Source organism: Lytechinus variegatus, chromosome 7 (assembly GCF_018143015.1).
Source record: "Lytechinus variegatus isolate NC3 chromosome 7, Lvar_3.0, whole genome shotgun sequence".
NCBI classification, from domain to species: Eukaryota; Metazoa; Echinodermata; class Echinoidea; order Temnopleuroida; family Toxopneustidae; genus Lytechinus; species Lytechinus variegatus.
Genome location: NC_054746.1, coordinates 39,893,390 through 39,907,573, shown reverse-complemented (window position 1 = coordinate 39,907,573; position 14,184 = coordinate 39,893,390). Strand labels below are relative to the sequence as shown.

The window sequence follows — 14,184 nt, the reverse complement described above, 5'->3', positions numbered from 1 at the left end:
ATCAAGCTTCGAGCACTCTTGAAAATAAATGTAAAATTGTGCTGGAAAAGAAACTGTCAGTTGTACTGTTTGTGTACAAAATAATATGCATACTTTATGCATTTTGTGAAATGAGAATTTGAATCTAGCACTAAAAAATTAAGCCTTAAATGTATAAATAAATGTAAAAACACATCCAAACAGAAGGTCACATACAAAAGTATATCGGTATACATGTCTTTAAGTTTCATATCTTTATTTTAACAGAAATAGAATCAGATATCTATATACAATGCACATATATGCAAAAGAGTATGTTTAGGCACCTTGGCAAAGTCAATGCCAAGTCTTTCCTGCAAGAATCCTTTAAGCATCTTTTTTATTTTCACAGCTACTATAAAAGACTATACAAACATTCGCTAGAAGATGTGGCAAAGACTTTGAGGTTACTCAAAACAGATGGTAAAATACATCAGAAACACCAGTCAACCTCACCAGATACTGAGTTTTTGAGAAGCTATGACTGAAATAATTTTTTAATTGAGTGCTTGATTTTAAAAATTTGTAGGGGGGGCATGCTCTCTAAAATTTTTCAAAAAATAGCACACAAATCCTTGACCCCACTCACTTTTATGTTTTTTTAGAGAGAGACAGGGGGGGGGGGGGTCATTACACTGTTGGTGTAGGGACTTGTAATGCACACATTAATATTAACAATTGTAACTTTTTGTACATGTGTTGTCAGACTGAAAATTACACTTAAATGAACAATTTAATTAATAATTACAATAGTTAAATTTATATAGCGCTGAATACATAATTTTTCCAAGCATTTAACTTTACTATTACTTGGTCATCAGGTCATGGCATGCCTGCACACAGTGTGAGTTCCAAGATTCATTTGCTAAGCATACTACATATGTTTCTAAATCATACCAGGCACTCATTTATCACATGGGTGGAGAGTGGCAAAGTGTGGATTGATGCCTTGCCAGAAGACCCTAGGCCACAGTGGGATTTGAACACATGACCCTCTTGATTACATGGCTAGAGTCAGAACCGCGCTGCACCATGATGCTTCCAGAATTAACACTTTATATTAGAGGGCCCAATTGATTCACTCCAAATATATATAACACCACATGAATATTACTTTAAATCTCTATTAACCTTCTCAATCTCATCAAATAAACAAGAATCTTTTGTTATTATCAGTCCATGAATTTTGTTTAAAAGTTAATTACTTTTTTTAAATTTAAATAAGAATTTCACTTGGAATATTGCAACATAATGAAATAATGGGTATAATATAAAACTAAAGTACTTGTAATGGTTTTGCTTTTATCTTATATATCTACTATATCATGATGTAACAAAATGTAATATATTATTGAAAACTATCTTTATACCTTTTTTCATCTTGAAAATAAAATTGTCATCCATTTTGACCTTTTTGTGATTGAACTTTCGAAAAAAAAAGTTTAATAGAAATAATCCTTATTTGCTAACAGACAAGTCACTAGTCGATACCACCGTTAGCACTATTTTACTACACTTTTCCTTCTTGAATGTGGAATTAAAAAAAACAACAGTAAAGGAATTGGAATAAAAGTCAAAGATTGAATAACCAGGAGAATTCACCTTTTGCCTCCTAGACACAGATCAACCCAGTACTAAAAGACTTGACAACAAAATATTTCACAGGATCTTGTCTGGAGAACACTAGCATATCTTTTCTATGAGGATACATTTACACATTAATATAGCATAGTAGCATTGTTTTGTATTCCACATCTGCAAAGACAGAGACTGTCATGGGGGTTGTTAACAGCATTAACAGAGCTTTATAATAGAATGTGGAGTAGTCAATCAAGGTACTTCATTGTAATTCATTACACTAATTCACTGTGCAAAAATATAATTTCAATTATAAATTTGTAAAAAAAAATTGAAAAAATTTTCACAATCTTATTTCTTGCAACTTGTGACATATTTGGTAACAGGAAAATGATAACTTACAAAACAAAAATAATTAATTTTAATAATGAAACCTTGGTATGTTATTACCGGTAATACACTGGGATCTCCTCTTACAATGGGAAAATAATTTTCATAAGGTGTGCAATCAGTGCTCTACAATGAATTCATCTATCTACGGATGCTTTATCTTGTTTCTCCTTCTCTTTGATTTTAAGTTGTTGCATGCGGAATGTCTCTTGGTTCTTCTTGAGGATCTGATTGATACAGTATTCACTCTCCTGACCAACTTCAGTCAATCTAAGATCAAGATCTCTCACTATAGCATTCTCCTCCATTCCTTCCTGAACTTGCTTTCCTCCATCCTAAAATAGGAATGTAACAAGGAGATAGTACAAGTTTTTAATGAATTGAAAGAATTATGAAATAATGACAAAGAAATTCAAGTACCGGGTATCAATATCTAATATACATTGGAATAGAACATTCATTGTAATTGTACTGTTGAGCACCTCTTCAGCAAGAGATTTATCAAAAGGATATTTTTGCTCAGTATATTCTACACTAGGAGTTAGCATATCAATTGGTAACAATTTATTTTTCTTGACTTTACTTCCTTTCAGAGAGCGCATAGGGACACATTTGGCATTGATATGCGTTTTATAAGCTCAGTGGTAGTATAGTCAATATTATACTTCATCCAAAACATAACTGCCCATATTCACAAAGGTGGTTTTCAATACCGTCGGTTGGACCCATGGTTTATGCAGATTTCCTGTACAAATTACACTTATTTACTGTGTATATTAAAAAAAAGTCCAATGCTGATGCGCACTTTTATCACAGTGCACCATATTGACGCCTTTGTGAATTTGGGCCAAGTTTTGATATTTGGTATGCCAAAATTTGTCCACAACACACTTTCTAACAGTCTGATAGAAATGGAAATCGATAGCTTTTTCTCACATGTAGAGAAGGGGGATTTTTTTTCAATATAAAAGTTTTAAGGCATAGCATATATACTATGTCAAACCCAAATCTATTTAAAATAAATGTAGTAAAACAATATTTCTTGGTGTATTGATTAACTTGACATTTCTCAACAGATTAAAAAGTTCGACCTTGAATTTAAACAAGTGGAATGCCCTTGGCCATCTCACCTGCATCACGCGGTTCAATATAGCATCAGTGCTGACTTTGAAAACTACTCTAACTCGCACAAGATGTTCAGTGATACATGGTTACTTTTATGTCCACTTTTTATGAACTAGACCAATAAACTTACAGAGATATGATGGTTATTCAACAAAAAAACCAACATGGCCAAAGTTCAATGACCTTTGACCTTGATCATGTGACTTGAAACTCGCACAGGATGTTCAGTGATACTTGATTACTCTTATGTCCAAGATTCATGAAACAGATCCATAAACTTTCAAAGTTATGATGGTAATTCAACAGATACACCCAATTCGGCCAAAGTTCATTGACCTTTGACCTTGGTCATGTGACATGAAATGCGCACAGGATGTTCAGTGATACTTGATTACTCTAATGTCCAAGTTTAACGAACTAGACCAATAAACTTTCAAAGTTATGATGGTAATTCAACAGATACCCCCAATTCGGTCAAAGTTCATTGACCCTAATGACCTTTGCCTTAATCATGAGAGCTGAAACTTGTACAAAATGTTCAGTGATGCTTGATTACTATTATGTCCATGTTTCATGAATCAGATCCATAAACTGTCAAAGTTATGATGGGAATTCAACAGATACCCCCAATTCGGCCAAAGTTCATTGACCCTAAATGACCTTTGACCTTAGTCATGTGACAGAAAACTCAAGCAGGATGTTCAGTGATAATTGATTAATCTTATGTCCAAGTTTAATGAACTAGGTCCATATATTTTCTAAGTTATGATGACATTTCAAAAACTTAACCTCAGGTTAAGATTTTGATGCAGATATCCCCAATTCGGCCAAAGTTCATTGACCCTAAATGACCTTTGACCTTGGTCATGTGACATGAAACTCTAATAGGATGTTCAGTAATACTTGATTAACCTTATGGCCAAGTTTCATGAACTAGGTCCATATACTTTCTAAGTTATGATGTCATTTCAAAAACTTAACCTCAGGTTAAGATTTGATGTTGATGCCGCCGTCGGAGTCGGAAAAGCGGCGCCTATAGTCTCACTCTGCTTGCAGGTGAGACAAAAACATGGATATAGCACAAAGACTTACCTGACCAAGTCTATTACAGGATACATTGATATTGACAAGAGTATCATTATTGATGAGAACTTGAGCCAATGAAGCAGCTGTTGGTTCACTCAATTCATTACTACCAATGTTGATAGTTTCAAGAGTGGTATTCTTCATCAGAGCTCTGCAGATTGCTTGTCCACCTATGATACAAAATTATGAAGAAAAATGTCATTATCTACAACAATTACTACCTTTACAGGTAATTAATATCTTGATTTATACTTTGAATAGATCTGTAAATCAATTTTGAAATATTGAGGTAACAGACTTGCATGTCTTAATTTGATGTATTTACTATTTCATAGTAGTGCTGCACAACATTGCTTAAATACTGAATTTTTTAAACAAGTGCAGTATTCGATATCAGGTTTTACCATTATTTGCTATATTTCCTTAAAAATATATTGAAGATATCACTGATTTTTAGGCGTGTATTTTAGGGGAATAAAAGCTGGGAAATATTGAAACAAATGCCATGGCAGCATAATGGGAGAGTGTTGTATTGTGCAGCATTACTCATCAATTTCACATTGACATTCCCCATGACATTGGTTTCAAATGAAAATCAACGCTTATCTTATTTTAAATTGTTCTACCACTCTCAAAACAATTTATTTCTCTTGTCATTCCAATTCATTTTTACATAATTCCAATAAGCTTGTTTCCCTGAACCAAAAACAGATTAAGACAGTATTATTGTCATACCTTCATCTCCCATCCTGTTTAGCCTTAGGTCCAGCTCCTTCAATGTTTCATTCTTTCCAAGAGCATGCCCAATAGCACCTGCCCCTGAAGACCTTATCCGATTGTTTGATAAATCCAGCTTGGTCAATTTGCAGTGTCCATTCAAGAATTTACCTATGGCTCTGGCTCCATGATCACTGATGATATTATGTGAGAGGTCAAGCTCTTCTAATGATGGATGGTCTAGGATGTGGGCAATGAGAACCCTAGCTTTGTCATCATCTACCTTGCTTCTATGGAGCTGGAACTTCTTGAGCTGACTGCATTTCTTGATGCACTTTGAGAGGAGCATGCAATCCCTCGCAGTAAACTGGAAGAGATTCCACTCAAAGTTCATCCCACAATCCCTTACTCCATACGTAACACTAAACTCTTCAAGGTGAGGAAGCTTTGCAAGAGTGCTAGAAAACTCAAAGTGATCCATGACAGGTCCATCAAGACCAGCATCACTTCCAGTCTCAGAGATGTCATCCAAGATCTTAGTTGGTTCTTCTTTGACCGGAGGCAGCAGCTGCTTGATATGGAGTCTCTTCACATAAGGAGCGCAGAGAGGCAATGTATTATCTACTAACGCCATGTCAGATGTCTCTGGCACAAAGTGTTCAATTATGTTCTCCAAGTGTGTTTCAAAGAACATGCGTTTCCAGCTGTCACCATACTTTGATACATCACAGACTTCCTTACCAGCTTTGCATCTTCTCTGCCAATAGCCTTCATCTGATACAAGATGAGCTACTACTTTGAGTGGAAGATCCACAGAGATCTTTTCAAGGACTTTGGATTTGTACTTGGGGAGTAGTTCATCCAGCTTTGGGTGTTCTGTGAGAGCACAATGTTAAAAAAAAGAGGTGTACATCACAGACAAACATCAAAGCATAAGAGCGTTTCCATATAAAAAGATATAACTGAAGCTAACTTCAACACTGGGGTACTGAGATTTGCCTAATTATATGAATTTGTAGAATGGTCAGTGAAAATTTCCAAAATAAAGAACAGAAAGTTAAATATGGGGTATGTACAAGACAAACAATTGAAAGCAATACTACTATACAATATTACTACTCAAGATGGATCAGGTGGGATAGTGGGCAGATGCTTCTGCCTTTTGCCTTCCTTTTCAATGAGAATTGTCAGCCATTTTTAATGTGATGACCTACATGTATGCTTATTATTTTGCTTGTCTGCGTTTTCAGGGAGCAATTGCATAAACACCTTTTTTCTTTACTTGACATATATTTCAATTACTCAATTGTGTCCTCTTTTGATGTGAGAATTCCTTGCTTGTCAGAAAATTCCAATTAATTCTGTGCTCCCTCAATAATTCAATCCTGGATCCAGCCCAGCTATACTGCTACAACGAATACTAAAATTTGTTTCACATACAAGGTGCTTGAGAGTAAAAGTAAATGATGCAATGTTGATTTGCGTAAGTACCTGCAAAATTAGTAACAATATGTGTTACACAAAGCTCTGTCAGGAGAGGTACAGTGGCCAGTGACCAATCAGGATCCTCTGCTATAATGCGTCTCATGTTACGATTGTCAGCTGCAGGATTAGTCTTAGCACTAGTAATGGGTGATGGTATAGACCGCTTTGCACTCCTCCCTCCCCTCTTTGCGCTATTAGCATTGTTATTGGCATTGCTTGTAGCATTGTTATTTGCATTTGCATCTCCTTTTCCCCCTGCTGAGGAAGGCTGATCAGAGAGAGGTGGTTCTGTTGTCATTATGACAATATTGTTGTTGCCGTCGTATAAAAACAATCTGAAATGAAGAAAGAAAAGAGAACAAAGGATTAAAAATTATAGTCTGGGCTTGTTTTTATCTGCAGTCCCCTTTTAAAGACCTAGACTTGATCCAAAAAGGGAAAGTTCCTCATCATATTTCAATCAAAAGCTGAAAAGCTACTGAACACAGCAATGAAAGATCTATGCTTACCAGCTGCTTATTTAGGTTAAGAAAAACCCCATATACTGGGCTTCCTTGTGTCTTTCACTGGCAGGAAATGCCATAGAATATGTACATCCCACCCCTGGGACCTTAACGTAATTTTCTGTCTCTGATTTCTTCCTCTTTTGAGAGTATGTAATGTTCTCAAAGGACCATTACTTAGTCAGATTATGAAGTGAAGTAAGACTTGAAAAAAATGGGGGTCGGACGTACAAAAAGGTTGATCATTTTATGGCATTGCCCTGGCCTAAAAAACATGACATTATGTTGTGATAGTAGCGATGTGATTCCATAGGTTTGTAAAAAAAAAAAAACGGAGTGATTTTCCCGCTTTACAGATTACGCATTCTATTTTCTACACTTCTATCAGCCCCCCCCCCACTTATCATTTACGGCAAAGTACCCAAAGTCTTTACAGTCAGTGCTTGTCTATGTTTGTCCATATGCATATCTGCGTAAATTATATAATCAAAGACACATAACGTCCACAAATAGATCTAAAACTGCAAAACATAATCAGATATTCATTAAAAAATTGGTCAAAATGGTGAAATAATATTGAATCTTAGCCATTTCGTGCTATTGTTATTTTTTTAGACAAGTGCACACCTAGTTAATGCTTGAATCATTTCTATTTAAGATTGAGTTTGAATGCAGGATAAAAGAGCACTGGTGCATGATATGGTATTGGTAGGGCCAGGGGATCGAACTCCAGACTTTCCTGCGCCAGGTGCCTTAGACCACTCGGCCATGGCATCTCATGGCCTCATGCAACCTTTCTCAGAACCCCCCCCCTAAATGAAAATGGGTATGCAGATAGCCTTAGTACTACTAGTATATATGCCATGGCCGGAGTCAGCCCGGAGGCAGAGGAACCTTTTTTTTTCAATCTGAAAATGAAAATGACAGACAATAAACTAACAGCAATTTGGGGGAAATTATAGAAATTATATAGGAACAATATCATCTTCAATTTTTGTAGAATTTAAAGAAATTGATGTTTAATCTTCAGTTCAATTTTAGTTAGGTGCGTAGATCGACCTCCCCCCTTCTTTCGGCTTTCAGGATGGGGGGGTCGGGTGTCCGGACACTTTATTTTTTTGAAAAATTAAAGCCTTCTTTTTTTGTCTTTGGATTACACTAAAAATGTGAATTCAATGGAAGGATTCATCTTATATTTTGTTCTCTATAATATTTCCTAACATCCTGTACTAAAAATTGATGAAACTTCGCCTGTAATTTTTTTCCAAATGACTTTCTAATATTGATCATCCGGACACACAACAACTGGGTATACCACCAGCAGCCAGAGGTGGACAAAGCGCACAACGACACTCGAGCCCCCCAGCGCAGCGGCGGCGGAGTTTTTGACTGTGCGGAGGTTCATAGTATCCGCATTTCGTCCAAAGTAGACAAAGTATGGTCCACTTTTAAGTTCTTTTCTTCCTGCTCACACAATATCAGGACTGGACATGAACACACATCGCTCTTGGATAATATTGAAATCTAATTAATAATACTTCGTACATCATATATGAATGTACGTCTCATATTTTAACAATATTTCTGTTACTTACCTGCCAAAAAATTACGTTGTTGATACAGGTTGCTGTGACAACTAATTGGAAATGCGCATGCGCAAGATGAAAATTTGAATATTCATATGGCCGATCTGAAACGAAAGAGGACCCACTCTGCCGCCGGTCATTTTGAAAAAGCAAGTAAAATTTACCTTTTCATGGATTCTCAAAATTCATTTTGGTCTGTGGTGCACTGTGGTGCTTAAGTCAAGCCAAGTTTAAAATAATATGCACTTTCCTCGAAGTTTGTTTCAACCTGTTTAATTTGAATTTGATTTGGTCATTCATTTTCTTGCATTGTCCCACACCTTTCTATCCATGTTTGCAAATATGTAGGAAGGGGGGGGGGGGGGTCGGGTGTCCGGACACTGAAGCCTTCTTTTTTTTGTGGATTTCACTACAAATATGTATTCAATAGTTGTAATCATCTTCTATTTTGTTCTCTATAATATTTTCTAACATTTTGTACTAAAAATGGGTGAAACTTCTCTTGTATTGTAATTTTTTCCAAATGACTTTCTAAAACTTTAAAAGTAAAATTGATCGTCCGTACACATAGCCAGGGGGCTTCTTGAGAGTAAAAATCATTTACTGACGTAGGCTTACTCTCAGTGAAGCCAGGTCTTCCTTCTCATTCACCTACATGGAGGATGCCAAAACCTGAAACTTTCACCCCCGAAATTTCTACTTTGAACTTTCCTAGTAAAAGAAGATCTAGCCCTAAATCGTACATGGGATAAAACTTTAGTTTATTTCCTACATTTCTACTTTCCTTCTAAAAGATCTAGCCCTAAATCATACATGGGATAAAACTTTATTTCCTACATTTCTACGGTCTCGTTATTTTTGAACAAGAATTCATCAAAAAAAATGAGAAAAATATTGTGAAAAGACGGAAGAGACTTGCCCGATGTTTACGCTGCCATCTTGTTTCCTATTGTTCTTTGCCAACGTTACAGATGCAATAAACTGAATAGGGGAAAAGACTGACTTACTCTGGCTGTTGCGCAACTCCCACTTCCCTCTTCAAGGGCACATTACTTGCAGAAATAAATGCAATACTGTTTGAAGTTACTTACGATAATTGTCCTCTTCTCTATGACATGGTAGTGATTCTGGAAGCATCTGTGAACTCTTCAAGGGCGCATTACTTGCGGAAATACACGCAATACTATTTGAAGTTATTTAAGAGAAGAGGACAATTATCGTAAATTACTTCAAATAGTATTGTGTCTATTTCCACAAGTAATACGCCCTTGAAGAGTTCACGTCTATTTTTCATTTTTATCTGATATTTGGGCACTTTAATTTTTAAAAACATTTATTTTCATGTTTTTTGGCATGGAAAGAAGAATTACCCTAGGGTTTTAACAGATTAGAAAGATAATGCTGGTCTTTAACATTGCTCGGCCATGAACTCAAAATCCTGTATACTGCTGGTGCATTTAATACATGAATTGTGAACTGATTTATCTCCAATCATGATTATGCCAATGTCAACCAAGAAAAACAGTATTCATTTTGACTTATTACAATTTGCAGTCTGCAATCTAGTATAGTATTGCACTATATCTTTGTCTTCATCCAATAAAAATGATTGGCCAGCATGATTGCATACATGTATGTTCTATATTGAAGATGATCATAGTTATCTTATTTCCGCAAGATTCCTGCTAGCAGCTTTTCATTTCAATCATCACAGTCACCATGGACAAAAAAGGCATTGGAGACTGCAGGAAAGCTGCATAATTAATACCGGAATAGATGCTGTGTTATCACCTGTATTTTTACAATATTATTGTTGTGGCCCTCAGTGAAAAATAATCGGGTTTAGATGTTGTTTGTAGTTGGTCGTTTTCACACTCAAATGATGTCCTAGATCCGAGTCTACATCCCCTTTGTATACAAATATTATTTGATAAGAAAATACTATTCATTATAAGATGCTTTACAGTGCAACTATTGTCTTGTTCATCAAATAGAAAACAAATTGAACAAGAGATATCTTCAAAGATGAGTCATAGGCCAAGCGCAGGAGAAACTGAGGAGGATCTTCTACGCCTTCAAGCCCAGTTTGTTCAAGAGAAAACCAAGCCATCAGTGACTATCAAGAAAGCAGATAAGCGCAAGGCACCGGGTTCTGGATCAAACACTGGTTCCTCTGCATCTACTGTTGGATCAACTGTCAAAAAAGATGTTGTCACTTTACCAGGTATAATTAAACCTTACACCAGTTGTGTCCAGCAAGTCCACAGTAAGAAAAAAAAAATGTTTCCCCGAGTAATGTTCCATGAAAAAAATTATAGCCCCATGAACTGTCCACATTTTAATTGCATAATCCAAATTTTTAATCTTTTTTTTTATTTGAGCTTGGGTGATATGATCTCAGCAGCCTGTTAATTAAAAGACATCTCTAATCTAACTCACGCATCACCAGAGTGAAGAATCATAAAATCAACAAAACCAACTCCCCCTTACATTCCAGTGAATTTTTACATCTATACTTTTTAAAATTTTGCCATTGACTGAGATTTAAAAAAGTGATAATTGTTGCAATATCATGCAATACATGCAGCCCTGTTATATCTCTAAGTATTCATTTTTGTTGTTTATTCATTTGTTTTGTGTAATTAATTGTTTATGTATTCATCTTTTATTATTTCATATTTATTCATATTTATTTCCAGTTTTCTGCCTTTAATCTTATGCCATATTCACTATTGTAGATGTTTTATTTTTTTCTTTCATGTATGCCTATAACTTCTTTAAGTTGCAATTTTTATAGCAAACATTCTGTCACTTTCGTCATAATTCTTCTTATTGTTATTCCCAAGGTTTACCAACAAACCTACTTGAAGCAGAGCAAGCACTATCTTCACGTCCACAAAAGAGGTCAAAGTTCAAAACCAGACAGGACCCATCTTCACATGTGAGCAAGAATTAAAAACATTTAACTGTCTTCAAAATTGATCCATTGCAATTACATCAGTACTTATTCTAATTCAAGAAACTATTTTTTCAGTTTATGTTTAGGAACTTTCTCATGTAAATACTTTAAATATAAAATGTATTTCTTTTTGCATTCTGTTAAATGAATTTTTATTGAACTGCCAAATTATAGATATACATCATGATTTAGATCATAAACTTATCGCATTGAGTTCCATTGAGTATTAAGTTTCTCTTATTTTTTTCTTTTTGACAAATTTTGATTGATGTTATACACTCTAGATTGATAATATTTTGTTCAATTTTTAATAATTATTATTGCAGGCTGCAACCCAAAGCCACCTGCCTGGACAGAGAGTGACCTTTGACCTTGATAATGATGATGATCCAGAAGCTGCAATGGACAGTTAGTAAATTTTTTTATATGAATTTGTGTTTATAAAATTTTTGATAATGAGGAGAGGCATTGTAAAAAAATGAGATTTAAGGTCAGTCTGAATGATAGATAAAGTCTCATTCAGCCATGGTTAGACAAATCACTCTTCTTATTAAAAAAAAAAACATGCATTGTGCATTTTGCCTTGAGTTGAAAACAGTCAACAACATTTGAACAATATCGAAACAAATATAAATATTTTGTGCACTTATGTGCCAAAGGTATGCGGTTATACATCAAGATGCCGAAATTCCACTTGCCTAACCAACACTAAACCCTGCCCATACATCTGAATGGTGCCCATTTTGCTGAGGCTCGGGGTTTGAAAATTCTTTTTCATATACAGAAACGTTTGCATTTGATAAGTTTATTTGTAAAGAATACATCTGTTCCTATTTTTGTTCAAAAAATAAAAAGTATCAGAATTTACTTTCTACTCCTGGAATGTTCATTTGGATTTTACTTCAAACATAGGTGACAATTGTTTAAAATTACATTGGTTTGTCATGTGTAGAAAAAAAGAAAAAAAATTATGGCCTTTGGTTATTCATAAATCATATTTAGAACATAAGTATTCTGTGAAAGTTATTTGTCATTGCTTATCATTATTCTATCCCTATTGTGTTTTCTGGGTTTTTCTAGGGCATGATACTCACATAACAGCAGTGTTATCCAAGATACGGGTAAGTTATCTAAAGCATTTTAATCTGTGTGTGTTATTTTGTTATTGTATAGAATTTTTTTTTCAAGGTAATAAGAACATTCTGTATAAAGTTGGAAATTTCTATAGATTAAACTTGTACTGTTTTATAGTATACACACACAAAAACGTCTTTATGATTAATATTTACTCTTGCATTGATTCCTTATTTGTAATAGAAAATTTATACTATGTGAGTGATAATGGTATTATCACAATTAACTAGATTTGAACGTTGCTTTGTAACCTATTAATCATTCAATTTAAAAACAAATCATGAAGAAAATTAGAACAGCATTTCTAATACCCGGTACAAATCTTGTGCTGTAAAATCATCACTAATTATGACCGTGTTTACACTTAATCGGTTCGCAGTTCTGAACCGCGAGCCAATGCAGCATCGGCTTTTTCATAGCGTGTAAACGTGATTAACTTGCATCGGCTCGCGGTTCAGAACTGGCAATTTGCACCACCAAAGTAGTAGGTTCTGAACCGCAAGCCGATGCAGAATTGGCTTTTTTACTACGTGTAAACAGAAAGCCGATTCTGCATCGGCAATTTGTGCGCATTTCATTTACTTTTCCATTGTGACGTGATTGTAAGCGCACCGATCCAGCGTTGTCTTTATTATGACGAATATCGTTGGTGTGCGTATCATTCAGGTGTTTGCATCGGCTCGCGGTTCTGAACTGCGAGCTGTAACAACGTGTAAGCACAAACAAAAAAGCCGATCATGTGTAAACACGGTATATGTAGCACTGAATTATGATGGTGTCTCTATATTTAATCTCACTCAGGAACAAGATATCAGAGAAAAACCAGTATTTCTTCCTCAGCCAACAAACAAAGCCTTTCCAACAGCTCTTCATAGATCACAAGCACCAATACAGGTAAATCATATGTCAAATTTAAATCTGTGTATCATAAACTTTTGATGTTTAAACTTGTATATTATTATTTTCCTTCAAAATCCTTTTATTCCTGGAGTAAATGGAGCAGATTTGGGGTTTAAATGAGGTTTCAATGTGATTTTTTTTCTTCAGACAAGTGGACTTAAGACGGGTAAGAAGCGAAGTCTCTTCGCACAACAATTTGATTCTACACCTCCTGTAGACTTTGGTGTTACATTAGGACCGCCTCCTAAAGCTGAGACTCATCAACTACAAAGAGATGTACATGATGCAATGGAAACAGATGGTAAATATGCCTTTCAAAGTGTTATTTGTCAAACTCACTCAGACAAACTCTGGAAACAAGTTCAAAATGATTTCTTGTTATTAATAACATATTATGATACTGATGCATCTACAGTTCAAACCATGTGTGAATCAGTCTTCTAATTTGCCACTTAATTTCATTTGCCTTACAGCAAAAAAAAACAAACAAAAAACAACAACTATAACTACATATACCAGAAGATGGCATTCATGTCAGCTGTTAAAACTGAATTGTAAAGAAACTCTGAAAGTGATTAATATTAGCTGTGTACTTAGCTACTTCATTGAGTACTGGTGGGTGTTCCATAAAGCTGTTCTTAAGTTAAGAGCAACTTTAAAAACGACTGGTAAACCTTCCTTATGAGCTAAATAATCACCAATG

The 14,184-nt window shown here is 35.1% G+C and overlaps 2 protein-coding genes across 4 annotated transcripts in view; one reads left to right on the top strand and one right to left on the bottom strand.

Moving 5' to 3' along the window:
- Positions 1-210: 210 nt before the first annotated feature.
- Positions 211-8,580, bottom strand: LOC121419273 (dynein regulatory complex subunit 5-like). The gene is made up of 5 exons (XM_041613663.1): positions 8,498-8,580; positions 6,406-6,734; positions 4,933-5,790; positions 4,204-4,367; positions 211-2,321 (listed from the first exon to the last, which is right to left on the bottom strand). The coding sequence occupies exons 2-5, from the start codon at positions 6,695-6,697 to the stop codon at positions 2,124-2,126; spliced, it is 1,512 nt and encodes a 503-aa protein (XP_041469597.1). The 5' UTR covers positions 6,698-6,734; positions 8,498-8,580; the 3' UTR covers positions 211-2,123.
- LOC121419272 (RNA polymerase II-associated protein 1-like) overlaps positions 8,574-14,184 on the top strand; it is a 41,116-nt gene continuing 35,505 nt past the window's right edge. For 2 of the 3 annotated variants that reach the window (XM_041613662.1, XM_041613660.1), the window contains exons 1-7: positions 8,574-8,637; positions 10,483-10,712; positions 11,335-11,429; positions 11,774-11,855; positions 12,528-12,568; positions 13,383-13,475; positions 13,629-13,782. In XM_041613662.1, coding sequence (XP_041469596.1) covers positions 10,514-10,712; positions 11,335-11,429; positions 11,774-11,855; positions 12,528-12,568; positions 13,383-13,475; positions 13,629-13,782 — 664 coding nt within the window. In that variant the 5' untranslated portion in view covers positions 8,574-8,637; positions 10,483-10,513. Of the gene's footprint in view, positions 8,642-10,482; positions 10,713-11,334; positions 11,430-11,773; positions 11,856-12,527; positions 12,569-13,382; positions 13,476-13,628; positions 13,783-14,184 lie in introns of all 3 variants that reach the window. The other variant, XM_041613661.1, reaches the window with a different exon arrangement.

Excerpts from the sequence above, each read along its gene's own strand:
- LOC121419273 (XM_041613663.1), bottom strand. The coding sequence starts at position 6,697 with ATGACAACAGAACCACCTCTCTCTGATCAGCCTTCCTCAGCAGGGGGA. Across the intron at positions 4,368-4,932 it reads AAACAGGATGGGAGATGAAG|GTGGACAAGCAATCTGCAGA; the intron begins GTATGACAATAA and ends TTTGTATCATAG. Across the intron at positions 2,322-4,203 it reads CCTGTAATAGACTTGGTCAG|GATGGAGGAAAGCAAGTTCA; the intron begins GTAAGTCTTTGT and ends TTCCTATTTTAG.